The sequence below is a fragment of the Numenius arquata genome, chromosome 8 (assembly GCF_964106895.1).
Source record: "Numenius arquata chromosome 8, bNumArq3.hap1.1, whole genome shotgun sequence".
NCBI classification, from domain to species: Eukaryota; Metazoa; Chordata; class Aves; order Charadriiformes; family Scolopacidae; genus Numenius; species Numenius arquata.
The window spans coordinates 21742385-21768008 of NC_133583.1; the positions used below are offsets into that span (position 1 = coordinate 21742385).

The 25624-nt window shown below is 39.1% G+C and overlaps 1 protein-coding gene across 4 annotated transcripts; it reads left to right on the plus strand.

The window, feature by feature from the left end:
- The first annotated feature begins 13322 nt into the window (after nucleotides 1–13322).
- On the plus strand, nucleotides 13323–23508 carry TSEN2 (tRNA splicing endonuclease subunit 2). 4 transcript variants are annotated; one of them, XM_074151610.1, is made up of 13 exons: nucleotides 13333–13447; nucleotides 14271–14466; nucleotides 14701–14782; nucleotides 15500–15536; nucleotides 17385–17685; nucleotides 17770–17916; nucleotides 18034–18111; nucleotides 18685–18735; nucleotides 19389–19527; nucleotides 21306–21342; nucleotides 21978–22089; nucleotides 22697–22786; nucleotides 23213–23508. In XM_074151610.1, the coding sequence occupies exons 2-13, from the start codon at nucleotides 14293–14295 to the stop codon at nucleotides 23270–23272; spliced, it is 1308 nt and encodes a 435-aa protein (XP_074007711.1). In that variant the 5' UTR covers nucleotides 13333–13447; nucleotides 14271–14292; the 3' UTR covers nucleotides 23273–23508. The 4 variants fall into 4 exon arrangements, with proteins under 4 accessions (XP_074007708.1, XP_074007711.1, XP_074007712.1 ...); XM_074151611.1 differs by having other exon boundaries at nucleotides 13348–13462; XM_074151607.1 differs by having other exon boundaries at nucleotides 13323–13447; nucleotides 17385–17916.
- The last annotated feature ends 2116 nt before the right edge of the window (nucleotides 23509–25624 follow it).

Genomic DNA, 25624 nt, shown 5'->3' on the forward strand with positions numbered 1-25624 from the left:
AGAGCAGTCTTACTTTAATCCACGTTTTCTGGGCCTTTCCAATTTGTGGCAACCTGCATACAGACCACAAGTGTGCGTTTAAAAGCCTTTTCAAATTCCTGCTGCTTACCTATGAGACCAGAATACTCCTTCTGGAGTAAGGAGGTTTATGGAGATTTTAAATATGCATTGTAGATACTTAATAGGATGAAGGAGTAAATTTGCATTTAGATAGATGCTACAATTCCTATGAATACATAATCATTTGTAAATGAATTTTTGTAAAAGAATTCCTTTTAAAGGATTTTTAAAAGGAATTATAAGAAATAATAAGTCTTAAATAACAGTACCATTCTCTATTAATATCAAAGCGATATGTAAATGGCTTTATTCTGTTTTGCAAATAGGGATACTGAGTAACGGAGCTGCTATTTGCCAAGTGCAGGTCAGAATGGGGAATAGGACCCAGGATTCATATTTGTAGTCTAGCATCCTGTCTGCCTAGGCCATGGTGCCTCTAAATAGCCTCCTGGAAAGGTGTCAGAAATGTGGCATTTTTGTGAAAATCTATGGGGAAAGTATATAGACCTTGCATAATAGTCAGTTGCTGTTTTATTTATTCCAAGTATTCAAATCCAGCCACAAGTCATTTTTTAATCAGACAGTGGTGACTCAAGGGATTCATACACCCATTGCAAGAATTGATGCAATCGTGCTACAGTCTTGCAACGAGTTGTGTTAATAGCTTGTAGTCCCAAGGCTTTCCGTTAATATACACTACTGACATCAGGCTGCCACTGGATAAGCATGCCATTAATAGATATAGTATCTAGCACTCTCAAATCCTGAGATTTTTGCAAGAATCCATGTGTATTTACTTTGTATGATTTCCGTAGCAAGCAAAAGGACTGATACATGCATACGACCTTATCGTGTGTTTGACAGACCCAGAGAATTATGTGTATATGAAGTTACACTGATTACAGTTGCTTAGATGGAGGACATTGCAGAAACATTTTTCTCCAACTACAAGCCTGGTAAATTCAGCTTGGGTTGTGGAACACAAGATTAGAGTCTTTCAGGTTCTGTGTGTGTGACCAAAAGTATGAAGTTCTAGAGATCAGGTCAGGCCTTCAAATTCATCCATGCTATGCCCATATCAGCAAAACATGCCCTCAGTGACCCACCTGTCATTTAGAATGACTTTGCATAGTGTAATCAATTGAAACTCAGTAAACAATTCTGTTTGAAGCTTCAGGAGATGAACTGTAATCAGCAGTTTACCCTCTTGGAGTTGTGTTAACTCTACAGGATGAGGAGTGAAAAAACCAAGTTTTTTAACTGGTCAGCTGCTATGAACAAAGTACAACTCTACTGAAGAAGCAGCACTGTGTGCACTCTGATTTTCAGAGTAGAGTTGCCCTTAATTTAAACCAAACAGCATATTTACCAGAGATTATGTATGGATCTCAGGATACTTCTCAAGCATCAATCAATGTAGTCTTTCAGCACTTCTGAAATCTAGATGACATGATAATGTTCTGTTCTTTAATAAGGTAACGAACACTTTACCCTGACTATATCAGAATTACTTTCTCTATTGAAATTTAGATTCAACAAGATAGGAACAGAAGGGAAAAGTAGTTGCTCAGCATAAACTATAGTTTGGTAACCAGCATTGGTGGACAAAATCACCTTCAAGATCACAGGAAAATTCTTCATTTAACAGCTGGATCTCTCAAGTTAGAATAAGGGCATAGCCTGCTCAGAAAAACTGCACAAACAGCCCAGAAGGCATCTAAAAAGATCTAATTCTGTCTTTTACCAGCTGGTTACCAGGTTGTCATCTGGTGATGCAAAACATTTGATGGGAGTCTTGTCTTGAACTATTTTATCTATCACACACAGAGACTGCTATATTTGTTTTAAAAGGGCAGGGTGGTTATAGTGCCCACCACTCATCAGACCTCCAAAGGGAATACTAGCTGCCAAACAGTCCTGCTTTTAGATTGACAGGCAAGTTTACAGACAAAAAGATTAAATTCCAGCTCCGCTCTGAGTCTCAAAGTACTACAAAATTCAACCCCAGTAAAATCAAAGGCGTGAAGCTTAAAAACTGAAAGATGCTTTCAGAAAGATAAGAACAGGGACTCAGATGTAAGGCAGCTTTATAGCCTTGACAGATGGCTACTGAGAAGTTGTTTCTAACAGAACGTTAAGCTGAGACACAGTGAGATGAATGAGTGGACACCAAGAGTTCAAGTGTGTGGTAGTTTATTTAGCATGCAGGCTTCTTGATTTTCAGCCTGCTGTCTTATTCTATACTGTTCTTGTGACTAAAAATAAACCTCCACCCACAGTAAAGAAAATCATTTACTGGCAGTTGGGCCTGATTTAAGAATTAAAAAAGAAGGAAACATTAGTTGCATTTCTGTAGAAAGCACTTAATCAGCAAACCAGAGTTCCTTTAAAACCTCAGTATGTTTAATTCTCCTTCCTTTTACTAAGCAGTCTTCCCCTTCAAGCCTCAATAATTTGTTTCCCAACAGAAGACAGAAATAGTCTTAGAACAGCTTTTACTAATGTTTACTGTGGCATATCATGCTTATAAAATCTTTTTAATATGTAACCATTTAACTTCTCTTGGCAAGATAAATTCATGGTGATACCGATATTTTGTAAATACCATACTAACTTAGCATCTGAGTCAGAACAGACTATAAAAGAAAATGGCATTTGAAATAGTCTTGGTTTTGCAGTGCAATAAGGTATATTAAGCAAAAATTTTAGGATGAACTAGAGCTGAGAGTTCAGTATGTTCTTTATGGTACAGATGGCAACTATGTGCCCTGAACTTCTGTGAGGGTATTTCTGAGGTCATCAGCTATCCCGTGGGGGAAATGAGTCAGCAAAAGCGTAAGTGATTTCAACACCTTTGTTATAAATTCCATAGATTAGTAATATGAACTTTCATAAAGTTTTGCTAATTTGGGACCCGTGAGACTTTCCACTGAGTAACTTCAGCTTTAAAAAACTATATGCACTGTTACAATATTTGCATTGAAGCAGTGTTAGTGATTCAAGCAGGAATGAGATTTTACTTTGCTGCTCTCTGGCTACATTTGAAAACAGTCCCTGCCCTAGAAAAGGTTAAGGCAAGACACAAGTAGCTATTATAAGATAAGTGAATGAAGAACAGTAAGAATGAAAACCCTTATCTTACTGAGACAGAAACATATAGCTATTTATACCACAATTCAAAAGTTATAGAAAAACATTTTTTACAAAGGTAGATATATCTAAAATGCTTGTATCACTAAGCAATACCAACTGGAAAACTTATACCTCAAGGTGAAAAGAAAGCTAAAGAAGTAGTTTTCAGGTATCACAGACCTCTAGGATCTGGTAAAAGAGCAAGGAAAGCATGCATGTTTAAACTGTAACATTCTTTAGAAGTAAGCACAGAAATTTATATCTGAAGGCTAAAGAGAATTACATTTTCAGCCATCGGGAATATAGGTAGTGAAGTTCAGTTGTCATTGCATGACTGTGGTCTGTTAAATGTAATAAATGTCTCTTTATATGACTGCAGAATTAGGGTCCAAAATTGCAGCTACCACCTGACAGCAGCTTGCATGTAATATGAACATATGCAAAATGTGAATATGAAAGACAAGTGTCTTGGAGGCTGTCTGTTCACAATATTATTCTATTACCATTCCCCATATGATTAAGTTCTATGTATCAGCACACAATGATTCTCTGTTCACCCTTGGGGGACGATGTGACAAACCAGGAAGCTTTATCCCATTGTTCTAGGCAGCCTATACATTAAACTCATACAATTCTATCTAGAACAATTTGAGTACATGTAAGTTGTTCCAGACCTTAAACACTTTAAAAAGCACACGTGAGCCTTCTCAGAGGTGTATTCATCAGGGTGCTCTCTGGTTACCAGTGATTTTCCTAATCCAAGATCCAAATACCCAATCCAGTGTCCAAAAGGCATTTTGCAGAACTGTGATTCTCCTATGGGAGTCTGTGGGTATAATACAATGAATGGAACATATTCATCTATAGATGGACTTTTCCATCTGTGACAAGTTGAAGGTGTTAAACAATTCAAATATCCCTTATTTTTCTCTATTTTTTCAGGATGGAAATCACTTATATGAAACATGATAAATGTTGAAAGCCAATACTTTTTAGATCAATAAATTATGTGTGTAATTTCTATCTGCTATTGTCAGGGAAAGGACATGAGAACTGGGGTGTTTGTGTATAGTTTCGCTGGGACATTCAATTATATGTGTGATTTGCATTTTTGTGTCTGTTGTTTTACAAATCTGAATACCAATATCTAGTAGTCATGTGACTGTTAATCAGCTTCTTCCCTTGTGATATGAAATCCAATCATATTATAAATTGTACAGTAGGTTTCATAACATGCTGCAATGCGATGACAAGATTGCTCGTATTCAAATACGGCCACCCATATTGCTTGGCCACATGCCTCCGTTCTGGATTTATATAAGAAGCAAAAGAATTGTAGCTTGTTGTAAATTTTATCATGTGCGAAAATAACCTTGCAGAAACACACAACTGACAGCTAAAAAAGCTATGATTTTTACTTTGTGGCAACTAATGCGCAGAAGCAATCCTGAGGCAAAATGACAGTGAAGACCAAGCACTTCAGTTTAGTCTTGAGTTGAACACCCCAAGGTCAGCTCCAAGTGTGGGCTTGGATAATAGCACAGTTACATCATGCCAAAAATAGTGCTTAGTCTTCTCTTTTTACTTCAGAATAGTTACAAGTTATTTATTCCAAGGTGTAAAAGCCTGCATTATGAGCAATGAAAACAAAGCCTTCTGTAATATGGTAGCTTCTGTATTAGTTCATCCATCCCCAATCAAGTGCCACACAGAATACCACTTTTTCAACAGGTTAGCGGAGGTCATTTTCAACCCACAATGCATCCTCTGAGATCGGACGCACTGTTGACTGGTTGTACTGCTCAGAAAAGTCCTGACTAACCAGTTCTGTCCTGTGCCAACCTCTTCAATTTGCTCATGTTATTAATATCTTTTTAATATGTCCTACTAACAGAGTCACTTCTTTCAGTGACCACGCTCATGATCAGGGTTACGTTTTTCAATTCTTAGCATAATGTAGAAAGTCTTTCTGGACCTTCTCCTTCTTTTTCGTCCCCAGATTTCCAAATCATGCCTTGCTTCCAGAGCCCTCACTACTAAATACTGTCTAAATTCCACTTGATGGACTTAGTATCTTGCTATAAAGACTTCCACTTTAGCTGAAGTAGCATGCTCATATTAGCATGCACTTTTAAAAGACCACGCTTGACACATTCTAGTTGTAATTGATCATAGCCATCTGAATTAAGAAAGGTGTTTCCTAGGTAAATAACTACTGGTAAACTACTTCAAACCAACAGCATTGCTGTTTTATTCAGTGGCTACGAGACCAGTCATTTTTAAAGGAGTGGTAAACGATCCTAGTTTTCTGCTGAATCTCATTTTAATTACAAAAATCAGGAGATTGATATGATCAATGAAGCCTGGGTCTCTGAGCCTGATGCATAGCTCTGAAACTTTGATCTCGGTGCCAGAGATCTGTTGTGTGTGCATCTTAACGAAGATGCAGAAAAAACAGGTCAAGATCACACATCCTTCTCCAACTTTTCCAAGTATATAAGATGTCCTCAAAGCCCAAGCCCCAGTAGCCTCCAAGGAACTAACCATTCTTACCAGTATGACTGTCCTTTACACAGCTTGACAGATGGAAACATGATTTCCCTACTGTTTGCACTTTCTTTTATGAGTTATTTACTTTTTTTTTTATCTGAAGCCTGGATTTCAAACACTACTGTGCCCACAGTTATAATCCTGGGGAATCCAGTCGCGAGCTGTTTGTACGTTAGTCATTGCTTAAACAAGCCCACATCATGTTACAACTATGTGAAAAGAACTAGCCCATTTGATATAGCTTGGCCTATCCTACAGTGGTAGAACTATCCTACTTTTTTAACATGATTAGGCCAAAATTTGCAGTTTCACTGAATTTTTAAAGTTGGAAGGGACCATAAAGATCATCTAGTCCAACTCCCCTGCTGAAGCAGGATTGCCCAGAGCACGTCAGAGCATGTTACTCAGGACTGCATCCAGGCGGGTCTTGAAAATCTCCAAAGAAGGGGACTCCACACCCTCCCTGGGCAGCCTGTTCCAGTGCTCTGTCACCCTCACCGTAAAGAAGTTTCTTTAGTTGCCACAATAGAACAGGTGAGGCGAAAATAAGTTACAGTACTTCTATAGGAAGTCTGATCTTTGAAAGCTATTTGTCAGACTTTCTTTCAGAGCCTAGTCTGAGGCCTATGTACTTAAAAAGCAGTCCTTCATTTTAGGATTCACTTTCTTGTGCTAGGGACAATCCCATGGATCCAGCACCAGATGTACAATGAACCTTTAGCCTGATGTTCATTATGGCTGAGACACCAAAAGAAGCAGACCCCAGAAAGTAATGGGGAAATGAAAAAAAGGGATTTAATCTACACTTGAGTTCAAAAGGTAGAGAGAGAGGTAATGAACGGAACACAGGAAGGGCAGGGACGAATGAGCCAAGGAACTATATAAAGAAGTACAAATGAGACACCAAGCCATTAGAAGTTGCTCCCTTCGTTTATGATAGGTAGTTGTTTGCCTTTGTGTGCTCATAAATGCATTTAAAACAAACAGAACATTTCCTAGTATAGGCCATGGCACTGTTTTTTTTCCTGGTAGAAGTTTTAAGAATACCATAGGAATATTAAGATGCTGACATGTAAAACTTAACAAAAGAGCTACAAACCTTTTCCTGTTATTAAACAAACGGAAAGTAAATATTCAAGACTGGGATATATTCCATAAGAGGATGTTCTGGGGGTTTTTTTGTATTTAAAAACGTATATACTTTTGGCAACAAATTGATTTATTTGCTTTATTTCGGTTCTTAGAATGTGATGATTTAGGGATTTATCTTAATTTGTTTGTTATTTTGTCCTTTTGTCAGTTATGACACATGAACCTAGACAGCATTTAGGATGAGCTTTGAGACACGTTTCAGATAATAGCTGAATCCAGTAGGATTGTTTGTGTGCTTAAAGGCCAACAGCCACATTAAAGCATATTCCTGGGATCAGGCATGGTCTAGATTAGATGGAGTGACACCAAATTTTCATTTTGTTATATAATAAAAATAACCTATTCTGTTTCCTTAATATTGTAAATGAGGTAAAAGTGTTGGAGACAAATTCAGTTTTAGATGTTATACTCATTTCTATGGGAATTATAAATCATCAGTGCCTAGTTTGCATCTGGTCCTGGAAGCTGTCTTAAAATGGTCTGGTACATAGCATTCTCTAAAATCTATTCGATCCTTACATTTAACAAAACTGAAAATGCCTGGGAAACCAGAATAAAAACAGTGAAAAAAAGTCTCTCTTCTGGGTTATTCCTAGAATGGAATTCAGCAATCTTAAATAAGGCCTTCATTTCAACTCCTTGGAATTCCCTACTATTTGAATTAAATTGCTGGTCTCTGACCTGTTATTAATGACTGGGTATGGAAATCACGAAAACATCACAGAGACATAAATTGGTATCTCTGTTTCCAGTATTACAGGTAATTAAGGAAGTGAGTAAGAATGTTACCAATTTGGCAAGACAAAGATGACTCTAGCTTTGCTGAGGCAAACGAGCAGAGCGATGAGAGAGACACTCTTCTGCCCGTGCGTACGAACAGATGTTTGAAGTTGTAGCTGGCACCTCCCATGCCATGACACTCACCACTTTGGCAGGAGAGGAGCACACGCTTAGAATGGAGTGCAAACCTTGCTCTTCGCAGTTGCCATAAGGTTCCCTCGCCCAGCCAAAGCAGTGAAAAGCCTCTTCAGCAAACGAACACCAAGGCCAAAAGGCTGTCTACATAAGGGCTTCTTTAAAATGAGCATAAAAAAGAACGTGTGCTCAGTTATCATACTTATGTGCACATGAGCATAACTGTGCTTTCCAACACCCGGCAGATACCCAGAAAAGTACGTAAATATTAGTCATCAATATTTGAAGAGCAATGTAATGAGCAAATAATTTAACAATTATGCTGGGGTATCTAAGAATCTGAGCCACTGGTTTAGGATTCTGCACACAGCTGAATGCAAAAAGAAAACTGTGCATAGAAACACTAGACAACAAACTGGAAAAAAAAAAACCCAACGCTAAAAAACCCGAAAGTTTTTCCCAGCTATTTACTCCTACACGTTAACACAAAGCACATAATAATTTGAAAAAGAATAAGAAAAGCAAGTTTGTAAACAACTAGAGATACAATATTCAGTATCTGAAAAGTCTGCCAGCCTTAAAGGACCTTTCTCTGAGAGTCTAAGATGTACAAAGCAAAAAGTGGTTTTTGAGTGTTTTGCACTAGACTCTGCCTTTTTACACAAAAAACCAGGTGCACAACTTCGCTAATATGAAAATCTATCTTGTATTTACATCTTTCAATGGAGCATAGCATTTTTTATGCATTTTGCACAGGGAAGCTACATTCATTGAAGTTAAAATTGAAAATTGCTGAAATATGGACATCTAGTGGAGACATCTATATATTACAGTTTTCTTTCCAGTGGAAATACAAAGAAAATGAAATGGACTTTTACTGATTATCTTGCTGGAGCCTGGAGTTTTGTCCTTGCTTTTCAGTACCTGGCTCATTGCTTAGTTGCACGAGGTGAAGGTGACAGAATTTGGCAAAACAGAAGCTGTGCGTCATTTAACCACTTACCCAGGTGATTGATGAAGCAGAAAAACTAATGACCCGTGAAGGAACAAATGTTTCTTCAACAAAAGGTAAATAAATCTGATAGGGGAGCTCAAGGGATGGGCAAAAATCTGAGGCTGTAAGTGCCCTTAATTTCCCCTGAAAGTGCAGGTTCAGATCTTTTGCATTAGTTTCCATGGGGAGAAGGAAAGCGATAATTTCAGGGGTGTTGAAAGCCTTGGTGCAGTGCAAATTAATGTTTCGATTTTCAAACACATATAGTTTGTAATACAAATTGAGAGCTAGCTATGAGAACAAAAAAGTGACACTGTGCACTGCAATGTCTGCAGAGAGCACTGATCTGATGGGACATCAGCCGGATCAAATGGTTCTATAAGAATTCCTCATCAAAGTGTGTTTAATCTCCAAGAACACAAAATCACTTTCCACGTCTGAAGTAAGTACGCTAACTACATACTCATTTTTAATGCTCTCTTTTCTCATGCTATTCACTTTATTGCCGTCCACCTTGGGATTTCTGCTATTATGGGATTTCTTACTGGGTTGATGCTTGGCCAATATTTGTCTGACTTCTCTTTTTTGGTCTCCTGTGAAAACCATCTGAAACTAAGCAGAAACTAACCTTGATTTATTTCTTTAATAAACAAAATGAAGATACTGCATATTAATAAAAATGAAAACTATTCCCTAGTTGTTCTTTTTAAAAGTTTCCAAAAACAGTCCTGTATCTCTGTCAAAGTTAATGTAACCAGAATTTCCATGGGAATTTCTGTCAGTCTGGGGAGAGTGGAATTGGCTAATGTAAATAACTACAGCCCATCCTCCAACTACTGTTCAAATCACCTTGTGAGAAAGGAATAGGCTTTATCGAAAACAAAGTGTCATCATGTTTCTTTTGTGGACTACAACTAGTATGTGGTGAGAAAACTACAGGAACATTCTGTGGAAACCAGAGACGAGAAAGAATCTAATGATGAATCATGACTTGAATTTCATAGGATTCTATGCAAAAACTTTTTTTTTTTTTGGTATGCAACCCAAAATTACCTAAAGACACTAGAAGAATAGGGCATTCTTTTAGGATTTTATGACTAACTTCCTTGAGAGTGCTACATAGGCAAATAATTTTACAGGTTGATGTTTCTGTTCCATTTAATAAGCATGAGAATGTAAAATATGTATTTAAAGAGTACCTGGCCTGTATGTTTTGGCTGAGATAGGGCTGGCAATTAACTTCCCATCTACCTATAAAAGTCCCCAAACATCCAGAAAACAACCACCTTGGATAACAAAACTCCTTAGCACTTTCCTGCATGCGGCAACTTAATTTTACTGTCAGCAGAACCTTCACAGCATGAAAATCAGTCAATATCAGTTAATTTAACATAAATAATGTTAAATATTAGTTAATATAATGTTAAATGAGCTCTTATTGTATAAACGGAATGCTTAATCTAAATTATTCCAGATGAACTTTGTAATATAAGCTATTGTGGAAGGACACAATACACCACAAAAGGGCTGAGAGTACATGATTGCGAACGCTTATATAGATTTAAAAATATATTACTGCGTACGTGGTCATAGAAGGAGTTTAATAAGCCTGATGGTAAAAGCATATTTTTCCATTGTAACTATATGTTAGTTCTACTCTTCTATCCCTGACTGAGGAATCCTGTAACACCACAGAGCAGAAGCTAGCAGCTTCCCCCTGGGAAGACATACTGCTAGTTCAGAGGCACTACTATGGGGGCACGAGTGTCCCCACATGGGACCATGCTGTAGGAAATTTTGGGGATGGCAATATAAACATCAGGACACTGGGAGTCAGGCAATGGACAACTGAAAACTGTGCAGCAGAGGCAACTGTGTCAAAGTTCAAGGCAATGAGTTTTTAGGAATGAAGAGTTACAACCAAGTTGTTCTCATCATGATTTGGAAAAGAGGGTCACATTAATTTTTTTCAGAACTCTGACATTGGTTTGGACCTTAATCTAATAAAGAGCAATGGAATGATTCAGCTGAGTATCAAGAAATAGTAAGCAATTGAGTACTCTGCATTAGAAGCAATGAATCAGCCAGAGACAACATGAAACAGTCTGTTCTCACAATGACATTTCTGAACCAAAGACTGCAAAACAGAACTGGAAAGCTGAAAGTCAATTTAACAAAAGCTGCAGGCTTTCAGCCTCTATAGGGCAGTATCGAGTATGGCATTTTCTGCCGCACTGCAGAGATCAGAAAACCTCCTGGAAGGTTAAATCCTGAAAACTCCTATGAAAGGGATCTTCAGTGCTTTTAGTGCAGTCCCTTGTCTCCAGGCAGGATCAACTTTACTTGAACTGTTCCTGACAGACATTTGTCTCACCTGCTCCTAAAATTTCCAGTGATGGACATAATACTATCCTCCCAGGTAACGACAGTGTCGTCCTCACCTCACAGGTACAATATTATTTTGCAAGATAATCTCCTTGCTCCTTCTGTTATTTTGTAGTGGTCATGCAGAACAATGCACATCTCCCTCTTTGCAAGGGTCTATTTTGCCCATTTTACCTTTTCTAGAGTGAGTTATTTCAGTCTTTCCTTATAGGTCACTCTTGTCACTCTCTTCTTGACTCTTGGCAGCAATACGACATTTCTGACTCATTCCCAGTTTGTGATTCACTGTCATCTTAAGGGTTTGCTTTTCAGAGCCGTGGCCTAGTCATTTAGCTGCCGCCTTGTCATTTGCTGTCTCATCATAAAAAGGGAGATCCAGATATTTGTGAACGTGTCTGTACAATTATTGATATTCTAAAAAAAAGTGGGCATGACTCATCTTAAAGACAGCTCGTCCTTCAGATAGCAAAATTTCTGGTTGAAGCACAATCTGGGCTTGTAATCAGAAACGGGAGCAGATATTTGGTTAAAGAAGTATGAGTGTGATTCAGTTAATTGACTGAATGGCGTATGCTGCGGTTTCCCTCTCAAGGCTGTATGAAGATAATGAGATGTGAAGGAAAGCAACTGACCTATAGTTTTTTTATGTTTTGTCTACTTCTCACTTCAATGTACGTCTCATCGTAATGTGTCTGCACAATGAGAAAATACAGATATATCTAGCACAGATGAACTCTACTTCCATTTAAAATCTACTCAATTTGACGAATTTAGATGGAATTTTGAAACAGACTGAGGTCTTTGATACTTACTTTCATGTCATTACCTAGATCACTTTAATTCACCACTATTTTAATGGTAGAGCTGCAAGAATGAACCTGAAGTTATCAGAGCACTGCTGTGTACTTTGTTGGCAGGAACACATTGGGGTCCTCTGTGGTTTAGCTTCAAGACTTTGTATGTCAACCAACATTCAAAATAAATTAACGCTCATAAGCTGGTATATAAAGTGGACCGCTGTAGGAAATAACTGTAAGAATATCAGCTTAGCACTCTCATGTTTGCGCTACATTCCCTGCATGGCATTATAACCATTACTGCCCTCCCTGTCTGTCCAGAAAATGAGAATAAGAGACAAAATACCTCCTAGGAACGATGTATTTTTACAACTTTTCATCACTGAATTCACTGATGTCTCTGTTGAAAATCCGATTTCTCTACTGAGAGTCTGTCTCCCTAGAGCCAAAATGTCTTGATCCTCTTCCTTTGATAGTGGCACCTCACAACAGAACCTCAATAGAAGAAAAAGTAATTGCATTGTAGTTATGAATTTGATGAGCAAGGCTCAAACCAGTAACAGGTTCAGTGCTTACCAAAACAGAAAAAAGGATGTTTGCTCCTCACTAACCAGTGAAAATGCTTTGCATTTCATTCAGGTACTTTTTTTTTTAAATTGCACCACCACGTCCTCCTGAATTCAGCTCTGGTAATAAGCTGCATGATCACAATTACCTCTGTTAACAAGTTGTGTAAGTAGCATTGCACTATCCCAGGCAGTTATATGAGTCACGGCCTTGTCAAGGGTTTGTTACAGAGCCAAAAACAATTGCTTCAAGCCAAAAATTATCTCTCTGCCTCACCTCCCACAGCTATAAAATTTCATCCACCCCTGTATCTCAAATGCCCCTCATTATGAAGCTCATCATTCATTTCAGGATGGGTGTTCCACACAAGATGTCACTTTTTTTTTTCCCTCTCACTTTATTACTTTTAAATCGCCAGCACGGGTTGGTCTGCAGTTCTGGTGACACGACTACAGCATCAAGGGCCGGCAGCAACCAGAAACACCGCGGAACCCTGCCCTTCTGCCACGGCAGCCACCTCCTCGCCCGAACCGGCAGCCCAGGGACGGCCCATCTCCCCACACACCGCCCTGCCTTGCCTCTGCTCGCACCTCGGGGCTGGCGACGCCGCCTCCCGCCACACCGGGAAGGGAGCTACCACAGAGATACCCACCGCCGGGAACGTTCCCTCACGGCTCTGAGGAGATGCCGCGCGCCCCGGGGCCGTGCGCAGACGCGGCCGCGCGCCCGCCCCCCCTTCGGCGGGCGGGCGCGCGCGCGGCCGCGTCTGCGCACGGCCCCGGGGCGCGCGGCGGCGGCGGGTGCGTGAGGTCGCTATGGCGACGGGGGAGCGGCGCCACCCGGCCTGTGGCCGCCCGGTAGCCGCGGTGTCGGGCCGGGTCGCCCCTGCTCCCCGGTACTTCGCCCCCGGGTGGGGTTGCCGGCGGCGGGTCGGGTTGGGTGTTGCGTGGGTGGGCGTGAGGCGCCGCGTTGCCGGGCCTGGGCCTAGGCCTCGGCCTGGGCCTGCTCTTGGGGCTGGGCCTAGTTCGGCGGGCGAGCGGGAGGAGCTGTGGGTTTCTGTTATCCCACCGAGGTCAGGCCCGGGCCTTTGCAGGGCTTATCTTCCTCTCTGCCTCTAGCTGGTCCGAGGCAGGGCTGTAGGTATGGAGATCGTAGCTGCAGCCAGAATACACCCCCCCCACCCTGGCTCCTCGGAGGGTCTGTCTGTGAAGGTTACTCAGCGCTTCCAGAGAGCCTTGGAGTCTGTCCGGTCTCCCTGTGGAAAGGGGTGCCCTGTTTAAAGCAGGCAAACCTGCCAAGCCACCTCTCTTTCTTCAAAATTTATTCCTGTAATTACTCAAAAACAGTTTATATTTAGGCACTTGTGCACTGTGGTTTCTGCTTTTCTACTAATTTCGTCTGTTTTATTCTTGAAATGTTTTCAGCAGTTTATGTGCTTGCCTTTCATCTTGATGTTTACTTTGTAAACTCTTGGCTACCAACTATCCTTATCTGGTCTTCAGGGGATACTGCAATGCCCAAGAGAAAAAGATTAACACATAACACCAGCAAATCGCTGCTTATGTTTGTCTGGTGTAATAGTTACAGAATTAAACTTGGATTGTGCTGTAGGATTTATTGCTAATTTACTATTGGGAAGGGAATATTGCTGAAACATGTAAAAATGGGTGAATTTGAGCTCCTGAACATTAAAAGTTTTGTTTCTACTTTTTTTTTAGGAGGAAACATTAATATTAGGAAATGGCAGAAGCAGTTTTTCATCCCCCAAGAAGGAAAAGAAGAGTTTTTGAGTCCTATGAGTCTCCCTTTCCTGTGGATGTAGGTGGGAAGGATTTCAGAATATGCCAGGCTGAAATCATTAACAACAATGTTATTGTGAGGAACCCTGAAGATATTGAGCAGCTTTACAACAAGGTGGTGTACACTGTTTGCATGTTAAATTTAGTGTTTTAAACATAGGTTTTGAACTAGTTATCAGAAGCGAAGCAGCAAGCTTTAGGCAAGGCTTAAATGCTGCAGAATTTCTGCAGAGAAATGCTGCAGAGTTTGATTTTTTTTTCAGCTGGTCTTGGCAGTAAACATTTTCTATTTAGAAAGAAGTTAATTTTTGCCAGATGATATAATAAGGACTTTTCCTTTTCTTTGAAGGGCTATTTTGGTAAAGGTATCCTTTCAAGAAGTCGACCAGTGTACAGCATTTCAGATCCTTCACTGGTTACTAAGTGGCAAGGTAAGTTGTGCCCATTTGTACTTCCATTACTATTGTACTTTTCACCTTTCTTCACTCATTTCAGATATATGTTTATAAATTACACACAGAAAAATAATATCTCTACTGGGTCAGATCAAGTAGAGATCTTGTCCCCCCATACCTGATGATGGGCAGTACAAGATGCCTAGGAAAAATACGAAAAAAGGAAACGTCAGTAGATCCTTAGTGCATTCTCCAGGCCTTCACTGATTTCTTGCTTAGGAAGTCTGTAAGCAAAGGTATCATCCTTGGACTTTTCTTCATAAAAATGTCCAGTTTTTCTTGGTTTTAATATGTAGATTTTAGTGTCCATAAAATCTTGAGGCAAGAATATGTGGAATTTCTAATCTGTATATAGCTGGTCTGCTCTTGGTTGTTTATAGATTGTCATTCTTTATTTGTCTTTTCCGTGGCAGTTAAATCTCAGTAGACATCGCTGGATTGTATCATATCCCTTGGTAATTGTCTTTTTATGGGCTGGAGAAAAGTAGTGCATTTAGTTGTTCCTCTTGTGCAGGCTGTTACCTCTGTACCTTTTGTAGTTCTGCTTTGTCCTTCGTGAATACAAGTGGGACCAACATGGCAGAGAACATTGACGATGGGGGTAATTACTAGGCTGCAGATTACCTCAATGATCAAAATCACATGAAAACATTTTCATATTGATGAAACAATGTATGATTTTTCTTTATACAGGTGCTAACGTAAACTTGCCTATCATTACATCCAAAAAGTAAGTTAATTTGCATTAATTTATTCTTGGTTTTTTTATGAAACAGATTATTCTATTTTATATTTTTTCTTACTGGTTTTTAGGTTGTGGGCTGTATAAATGCTGATGGCTTGCTTCTATTTCTTTTCTTTGTATTTAATTTATAAATAGCATTAGAAAAACTAGAAATAGAGTATGTGATATTCAGCATGGTTTTTCTTGTAAGCTTGCAGATATTAATTGCTGAAATGAAGCCAAGATTGAGTGCGTGCATGGTAGTATGGGTAATTAATCATAATATCAGGCATAATAAACTTGTTTCTCAGCTGAGGAGGAAAAAGAGAAGGTTCTGGGGCAGGCTGTTTAAAGTAACTCTTCCATTTCCTTGTTGAATTATTCTAATGTGGACTGAAGCAGTTCTTGACTTGTATAATGCATAAATGTTTTAGTTTTGTTTTTTTCATAGTCTCTATTAACGTTGCTAGTTTGTACATTTATCAAAACAGTGTTGGACAACATACTTCTTTTGTTCTACTTGAATAGTATATGAACTAACTGTAAGAGTGTGCAAGTTAGTTACTGTTTGCTTTAATCTGATGATAGTGCTAAAAATTTTACTTTATTTAAATTTTAAAGTTACGCGTCTTCAGTCCTCAACTATAGTTAAAGAGAAACAGTAGCAATATTACTACTGCTGCTACTACAGTTACTACTATTTGCAGAAACCTTTGTCATTCTCATTACTGTACTTTGTGACTGCTTGATATGCCAGCAAATACAGCTGAGCATCAATGAAAGTGCAGTTACATTGGTGCAGAAAATGCATCGTGATGTGTCTCAGCAGAGATCTGTAAGTGTAAATTATATGGTAATTAAATTGTAGGACAAAGAGGAGTATTTTTTATAACAAAAAGTACAGCATTGAATTATAGAGGGACTTATATTTTGTGTTGACACATGAAATCTGCATTTAATTGTCTTTGTAGTTCTTCATTACCTTGTCTGTAATTGCTGTGTTATGATTTTGCCTTGGGAAATAAAGAATATTGTACTAGAGCTGTCCAGGTTTGAGTAAGGACAGCTGTGCTCAGCTACCTGTAACTTTCACAGAATGCAAATCAGTGCCTTCAACTGGATATTCATGTTATCTTCCAAGGAGAAATAACTGAAGGGGCACTGAAAACTCCATCATACTTGAAAAATATTAGAAATATTTGTAGCTTGTAGCTAGTATCTTGCTGTTAGGATTATTGTTATTTCTCAGGGATGTGAGGGTTTTGGTCAAAACCGAAGGTAGTTTCTGCTTAAGATTTTTATGCTAGTGTTTTTGCTACGCCATTGCTGTTTCAAAGACGGTTAAGACTGTGTTTTGAAGATACTATTCTCAGTAATTAGCTGTATAACAGATGAAGTGTGCAAGAGCTCTGTGTGCAACATCTTGTTGCATATTTTATTCATGCAAGTTCTGAGACCAAGGTGTTTTTGCAGGGAATTCAGGCATAAGGCCTCAGTGGGAGGAGGAAATATTTGCCTGGTGAAGTTCTTGCTTCTTGAACCTGTGTAGTCCTCAATGCATGGTTCTTGTGCAACATTGGTAACAGTGTTTGTTGCCGCAGAAATTTAAAAGGCAAAACAAAGCCAAAGAAAGTAGCAGAATCTTGATGTTCAGTGATGTCATCTGCAGCTTCCTGATGACAGAGGCCTATTACATTGTGCATGTTGTATTTTGCATAGCAGTTACTGGGGGGGGTGTTCAGATTTGTTTTGAGAACTGTGCTGAATCTTTTGTTTTCAAGATGCTTGTTTTTAAGATGATAATTAAAGACTATAATGCCCTAGAACTTTTAATTTATTTTACTTGTTTACCAGGTACCGGCGTCATGTTCAGTGGGCTAAAAGTATTTTGCAAGAGCAAGGATTTGATGACTGCTCGGTTACCAAAATTCTTGAAAATTACACTAAACCTCTTGAGCTACCGTTTTTGGAAGAGGATGGAGCTGAACAAACTGGTAATAGTTGCAACAGAAAGGGCCCAAATACAGAAAATACAGAGCTTCCCAAGCAATCATCTACAGATACTGGAAATGCAGTAGCCCTAAGTTCTGAGAATCAGAACAACGGCTACAAGAAAGCCTGTTTAGGAGGAGATCCAGCGTTTGATTCTGTGGCTGTAAGTGGCTCTAAAGAACAGGAACAAACTGGCTTGAAAGAGATACCTGAAGTGTCTTGCCAGAAGCATGGTTTTCTCGTGCAGTGCAGCTGCAAGGCAAGGGAGAACACTGAGCCAAGATCTTGTGAGATGATCAAGTCAAAAGAATGTGCTCCAGAATATGTATTGGTACAAGAGGAAGAAGAAGGTAGCTTATGTCATGAAGATGATTCTGCTCGTGTGCAAGAAAATGTAAGGATAAAGAGTATCCTAATCTTTTAGAAAAACTGTATCATCAGTGCTATTTTCAGAATTCAGGTTTTTTTCCAGTTTAAAGTTTTAGTAATATAGTAATTTTTTTTCTTGTAGCTTGTCAAGAAGGAAAAACTAGTATGCAGAAGAAATCCATTCAGAATCTTTGAATATTTACAACTCAGCTTGGAAGAGGTATGTTTCAAGTGCAGTACAAGTTGTTTTACTTTTAATCTGAACATAAACATTAATCTATGTAATTGAATACCTGTTACTGAAATGCAGGGTTCTACCATGTCTCCTAAGTAATTGGATTCTCTTAGTCATTCAATTTATTTCTAATCACCTGCAATAATTACATGGTACAGTTTAAAAAAAAATATGTAGGGTCCAACCCCGTTTGCTTTAAATGGATAATTCCACTGACAAAGAGACCAGTGATAGGAGTTAAGTATAGAAATACGAGGAATATAACATTTATATAAATCCTGCTTCGATTGTTCTGCTTCTAAATATATTCATATGTGTGAGTTTTAATTTGGTGCCTTCGGGAGTCTACAGCACCTGCATAGATTTTTTTGTAGTGCTGTGTCAGTTGAAATTCAAAGGTCACGAAGACAAATCTCAAAGGAAACTTTCAGCAACTTGTTTGTCTATTTGACTTTAGGATTCTTGTATAAAATTAATTAGAGGCTTTGTTCTTGCATGGAATATAAACTACAGGAAGAGTCTAGCTATCAGTTAAATTTACTCTGTTTATTTTTTCAGGCTTTTTTCTTGGTGTATGCTCTGGGATGTTTAAGTATTTGTTATGGTGAGGTAAGAGATTTGGTTAATTTTGGATGACTGGGGATGCCATTAGTTTGGATATGTTTTGGTCTGAAATTTTTACCTACTATGGCAGTATTTTGTGTTGTTAATTCTGAAGGAGGAAACACCAGAGTAATTAGGAAGTATTTCTTAAAAGTAATCATATATCTGTTTATGAAATATTGGTCTGAAAGTTTTGTTTACCAAGGCAAATACAGCTATGTACAGCCTTTCTGCAAAGAAAGGTTTTTGTTGTAATTTAGGAAATATGGGGAAAGCAAGTATGGGAGGCATAACATGGTGAATACTCTCCCTTTCCTGAAACAGGAAAATTCCTTGGAGTTCTAAGCATTAATCTATATCAAGCTACTGTTAATGTAATGACAAAATAATTGAAACCTATGCTTCTAGTTGAAAATTTGTCAGATTTTCCTTTAAACAAGGGCATTATGGGACTGCTCGTGAAATGGGAAATCACTAAATGGACCAAGAGGTTTCTCTCTTTATATTTAGGGATTCCATATTTTATTGTCCAAAGTCCACGCTCTTTGCAGTGAACTGTGGTATTTGATATTTGGCTGTTACGGTCTGCTACACACAGTATTCTAGATCTGCTGTAATATTAATATAGTCACGTTAATGCCTTTGGTTGTGATTTTTAGGAGCCCGTAACTATTTTGAAGCTATGGGAAATCTTCAGTGAAGTGAAGCCCGATTTTAAAACTACTTACATGGCCTATCACTACTTCCGCAGTAAGGGTTGGGTCCCCAAAGTCGGACTGAAGTATGGAACGGATCTCTGTGAGTGGCTTCCTTAAAAAAAAAAAAAATGGAATCATTTGCATCTGACTTCTTTCCGGGCAGTACAGGACTCCAGTGCCAAAGCTGAATTCAGTAATGAGGAGCTACATGACGGGATCAGGCTTTGGTACTTGCAGTTGGCAAAAGGCATCTTTGGCTCCTCCGGGTTAGCAATAAAGTTAGGGGGAGTGGAGTACAACATCACATACCCAGTAGCTGAGGAGGTAGCTCAAAAGGCCCATTGTTTTGCTTCATGGGGTTAATAATTAATACAGGATTGCACTGAAATTCCCTTCCAAGTTTCTCTATCCCCTCTAAATACATCTGCAGTATTAATATGACAGTCTCTGGAGTAGCAGGTTTGCATCTAGATCCCCATGCACATCAAGGTCCGTGCGTCTCATTACTTATCTAATTTATCTCTCATTTAATCGAAGTTGGACTTCTGCTGAACTTACTGCTAAGACTGTTTTTCTGTATGGGTTATTTTGGGGAGGGGAGCAAGGGGAAGGGGCTTGCTAATGGTAAGGGTTTTAATCTTACAGAAATAATAGTTCATAGTGTCCATAATCCCTTGCTAAGTAATTCAAGAACTACGCTCAGCTCATGTCAACGTAAACAGTACAGTAATGCCTGTTGTTACAGGAAAATGTGCATAAAGGGAAATGTTTTTTTAATGGTACATGCAATCCAGCAGGTGTTTTAATACTGCTGCAGCAGTTTTAAAATATTGGGGTTTGTGCATTTAGGTATGTCAAGGTTGTGCTGAGCAAGTCCATTAGATCAGTGTGTAGGTTTGGCTGAATTCAGCGTCACTGATCTTAGCACTCTGGGTTGTAGATGGCATTTTGCTATTGATCACCTGATGTATATGTGAAATTGATGCTAGTCTGTTCACCATTCATGTTCTGTCCTGAATTTGTTGTTTAGCATATAACTGCTTTTGGATTTGTGCCAGGCAAAGGAAGTGGATTAGTTTAGGCTAATGGGCTTCTTACTCCTGAGCTCTTCTGGCTTCTTGTTCTTTGGCAGTACCTTCTTAGAATTGATATTACTGCAGTTGCTTGTAATAGATAATGTGCAAATCATGGTTGTTACTGGAACGAAGTACTGCTCGTCCTTTTCCTGACAGGGTCTATGCTAGCCAGCTGTATGAGAAAACCTGCACTAGTTAAAGACAGTCCCCTCTTACAAGCTCATGACAAAGGGGAGAGAGGAAATGTAACTCTTTAGGTCAGTTAGAACAGTCCAGCTGTGATGATTCTTGTGTACTCCTGTACAGAGAAGGTACTTTTAGTGGGTCTGGTGGGCAGTGTGGAAGAAGTTGTGCCCTGTGCCTCTCCTAAAACTTGTGGAAAATGTATGTTTGCTTGCTTGGAACAGAAACTCAATGGCTTATTTTGATCTTTTACATGTACTCCTGGCTCAACTTCTCTTGTGAATACAGTATTAAAAGCATGAGCCTATTGCAGAGAAATTAAATTCCATCCTAAATTTTTTCCCACAGCAATTGCTAACTGTCCTTTGGCGCTTCTACTTTATCTTTTACCTGCCACTCCTCTGCCCTTGTCACCCTGTTGCTCCTATGGGGGTTTTTTGTCTCTTCCCTCTCTCTCTCCACTTGCTGGGACAACTTAATTCTGAGCAGAATTCAAAAGTGTTGAGGTTCTGTCTTGTGTAATTAAACCTTACAAAACATTTGAAAATATTTATGGACCCCGGTATTAAACTCGGCAACTCTGTGATTGTCTAACTAAGGTGTTTCTCTTTCATTTCAGTGCTGTATCGAAAAGGCCCTCCCTTCTATCATGCAAGGTTTGAAGCTCATGTTCCTATCTAATTTCTTGTTTTCAAATTAGTAAATTTCTCTCACACGAATTTAGTATCTTCACTGGTTAAGCACATATTCTTCACTCAAAACACTTTGCCAGGTGCCTTCATACTGGGAATGCAAAAGCCTTTTTAGCAAAGGCACTAAATAACACAATTTCATTGAAGTCATATAACAGTGGTAAGATTAAAAATTAAAAGCTGCAATGAGCGTATTTGGCATTCATATGGTGAATGCACTCAGGAAAGTAATTTGACTTAGTAATACTGACTTTTAAAAATACACGATGTGGATAATTTATGTAATTTGGGAGAAAAATCTTTTAAGGGATGATAATTGTCTTTGTTCATTAGCTAGTCGGGTTGAACTGACTAGTTCATTCATAAGGGATGCTTGACATCAGCAGAAGGGTGGGGAGGGTAAGTGCCCGTAAGCATATTCACAACTTCACCCTTTCTCCTCTTTTCCTAGCAGAAAGAGACTTAAGTTTCACAACTTGCTTACTGCATACTGGCATATTGTTTAACACCAAGTTTTAGGTTCTAATTCTTAAGTTTCATGGTCTTCCTAAAGTGGTCATTTTCTTTCTCTGAATTGTCCCGTCTGCTTTGTTTTCCAGTTACTCCGTCATTGCTGAATTAGTTGATGATAATTTTGAAGGTTCTCTTCGCAGACCGCTCAGCTGGAAGTGCTTGTCTGGGTTGAACAGAACAACTGTTAATGCTTCTAAGGTAAGTGTAAGGTGCTATTTTTAAAACAGCTTTGTAACAATAAATGTACAGTTTAGTTCCAAAGAACAGGCAGTTGGAGTGAGGCTGGAAAGAGAATCCTCCTGTTTCTAGTCTGCTGAAGAACACGTTCAGTTGCCAGTAGGCAAACAAGAGTGTCCTTTGTCAATGTCCAGGTAATTCTGGAAGGAACTTACTAAAGTTCTGTTCACTGTAGGAATGTTAAAAGTTGTGTGAGGAATAGAAGAAAAACCCGAGGGACACTTCTTTCCTGCTTGCCGCTTGTTTTTAAAGCCCTCTCCATCTACCAGGATTTTCTTTTGAACAGTGAAACTGAAAGCTTCCAAAAGATGTTCTCTTTGATAGAGGCTCATACCTAGTGCTTCCGTACTCACAGCCACGCTGCTCAGGTGTTGTGTCACAATTCTACTTTATCTTATAGCAATATTATGCTTTGATAAGGAAAATGAGATATATGTGTTATACAGCTCTCCCCAACTTGGTTTGCAGAAGTAGCAAACTTGGTATCTGCATTTCTAATTGATCTAAAACGTGGTATAGAAAGAAATCAGTTGAAATTCATGTGTTCATGTTTTCTGTTTACCACCAGGAACTTATGTTGTGCTATTTGATTAGACCATCTGACATGACTGAAGAAGAGATGTCAACCCCAGAATGTATGAAAAAAATTAAGGTTCAGGTGAGTAATTATTTCTCGCTTTGTCTTGGGGCAGCTGGACAGCTAACTGTAAGAGTCTCTTTGAGCTGTTGCTTTGGGTTTTGTACTCTTAGCTGCAATAAAATAACAAGATTCCTTTCTGCCGCAAGGCATGAGAAGTGCATTGCAGGCTCTTTAAACACGTTAAGATCATCTAATCTAAATTTTTATATTGCTGCTACTGTGAATGTAAGCATTTGCATGGGGAAACAGGGATACCTGTGGAGACTGTAAGTCTCTCTTTTAAACTGTATGAAGGGAGAAAATTATGTGAGAGACCAGCTCACTTCAGGAACAAACATAGTAATTTACTAAAATTTCTCAATGGTCACATAATATACATCAGTTTGCTAAAGGCTTAATCCCTATCCCTTGCTGATTATCTGTACCTGCTGTTTTTTATTTCAGGAACTGATTGTAAGTCGTTGGGTTTCTTCCCGGGAGCGCAGTGAGCAAGATGAATTTTAACTGACTCTGTAGAAAAAACTTTTTATTTTTTTAAAATCATGTCTTGTTTGTTACCTCATCTTCTCATGATGAACCATTGCCTCAGAACAGTTTCTATCGACGTATTCAGTTGGTATGTATAAGTGCTATTTAAAATGAGATATATCATGTTTACTGGAGAGAATTTTTTATTGAAAAACTTAACTGAACTGTAATAATGCATAGGAAGGGGAAAAATTAAAGCTTTGTCCCAACTCAAAATACTTGTTTTGTTTCCTTAAAACTTCCAGATGTGTATCTTTGAATGGTGGCTAGACTGCAGTGATTAGTAATTAGTATTTTTAATATTCTGACAGATCCAGGCGTTAGTGCTGAGTAGGCACTACGGCCTGCAGAGCCATGAAGTCCAAAACCTGAGTGTCTGCCCGAAAGCCGAAGCGATGAGGTATCCAACAGTTTTCTGGGAATACCTCCCAGATTCTTTCGAGTCAAGGTTGGGAATTGTAAGGCTAAATTCGGTTTGTAGCTCAGCACAGGGTCCTACATTTCTTCAGAAACGAGGACTTAAACTTGATAGTCATCAAGTTTAATGCTGGTTTTTAACTAGTTAAAGCTAGTTAAACATCAGCAGTAATTACAGTGAGTCAATTAACCTTTTGGAATGCCTATGGTACCGTTTTTCAACCAAAACCTGACTTCATAGCCTTGATGAAGTTGCACCAACTTAGATTTGGGGAGAGATCTGGCTGTTGCAATATTGAGCAGCGTAACACATTAGGTGCCTGGGCCCTGGAATTTACTGGTCCTAAAAGTGGTTGTTTTTGCAAGCACTGCTCAGAATTGAGGAACTCTTCCCAGAATGTGTAAAGATTTTAATTAATTGTGGGGTCTAAGCAGCTAACAGCGATGTTAGGTGTGAGGCAGTAGGGAGTGCTGGGGCACCTCTCCCCATTTCAGTAACATGTCACGCTTCACTTGGGCTTTGCAGCACAAGATTCCTCCTTGGAAGGAAGGGCCTAATCTTGCCCCAGGACCCTGATGCCCTTTGCTTTTGTTGAGGATGGGTTGCTGTGTGGAAAATAATGGCAGATTTGCTGAGCTAGTGAGAGGAAGTCAGTCTCTGTAGCTTGGCAAGTATAATTCTCAGTTTCATCACTGCTTTTTTTCTCTTTTATCCAGCAACTACAGTAGTCCATACGTTGTGGGGTTTTTTTCCATAGTGCACTGGTAGCTCTTTTCGCCCTGACCTGTTGTAAAACAGACTGGGAGACCCCGCTGTGTGAGACACAGGACAGCGCTGAGCAGTTCTGCTTTGCTACACCAGGCGTCTCCTATTTTCTGTCTTTTTGTAAGATTTAATCGTGTAGATTGCAGGTTCCTAAATACAGTGTTTGCTATTGCTAAGCCATGTTTGGAAAACAAACAAAACCAACCCAGCAGGTATTCAGCTGGCTTTCAAGTGGAGCCAGGAGGTTTTAGTATCAGCTACGCTGCATTTTAAGTATTGCTGTTTTAGATTCAGGCATTTGAATTCCATCTTAGCCTTTGAACAACAGGCTTCCTTCCTTCACCACACTGTTAAGAGTTTTTTAGATTTATTTTTTTCCCCCCTGTTGTGAGAGAACACATTTGCTGCAACAGCAGGGATACATTATAGCTGGTGACAGTGACACTGTTTGGATTTTCTTTGTGCTGTTTTCATTCACTATAAAAGGGGGTTTACCTCCTGGTTGCAGGAAATTTTCTAGGGCTGGTAAAGATTCTGTCAACTCAGACTGTTCCCACCGAACACAAACCCACATTCTTGTTTACTTAGGCAGGTTAGAGTGTAAAGCCTTGGCAAGAATGCAGGAAACTACGTACAACTCAAAGGGGAAGATCTTTGCTTTCATTTAATACGCCTTGTACTGGGAAGATGCAAAATGAAAATGTTAATTGCATAACAGCATTTTCAAGCTGAACAGGTAGGTATGTGTTGATTGTACGTGGCAAGGTGTTCTATTTCTAGCTGCAGATGACTCTACTTCATGCTTCAGTAGCGTTGTATCAAATAACTTCCGTTAAATAGTTGTACCATAGCACTGATGCTCGCCATTGCATTTATATTTTACCAATTAAAATACAGTACTTAAATCAAGTATGGATTCTGGTTCACTCAGAAATAGCATACCATAATTTCTAGGAGTGGGTGGATCGGTCTCAAACAGCAGCTGAATTGTGCACTTCAAGCTGGTTGTTTTTATTGTTACTGTGTCTTTATTATTGTTTAATACGCTTTTAAAGGAGCTATAACTTAGAATTTAGGAAGAAGTGGAAGAACATGGAAGGGGGGGGAACGTGTGAAGTGTGGTGTGTGCAGCTTAGAGAGTACTG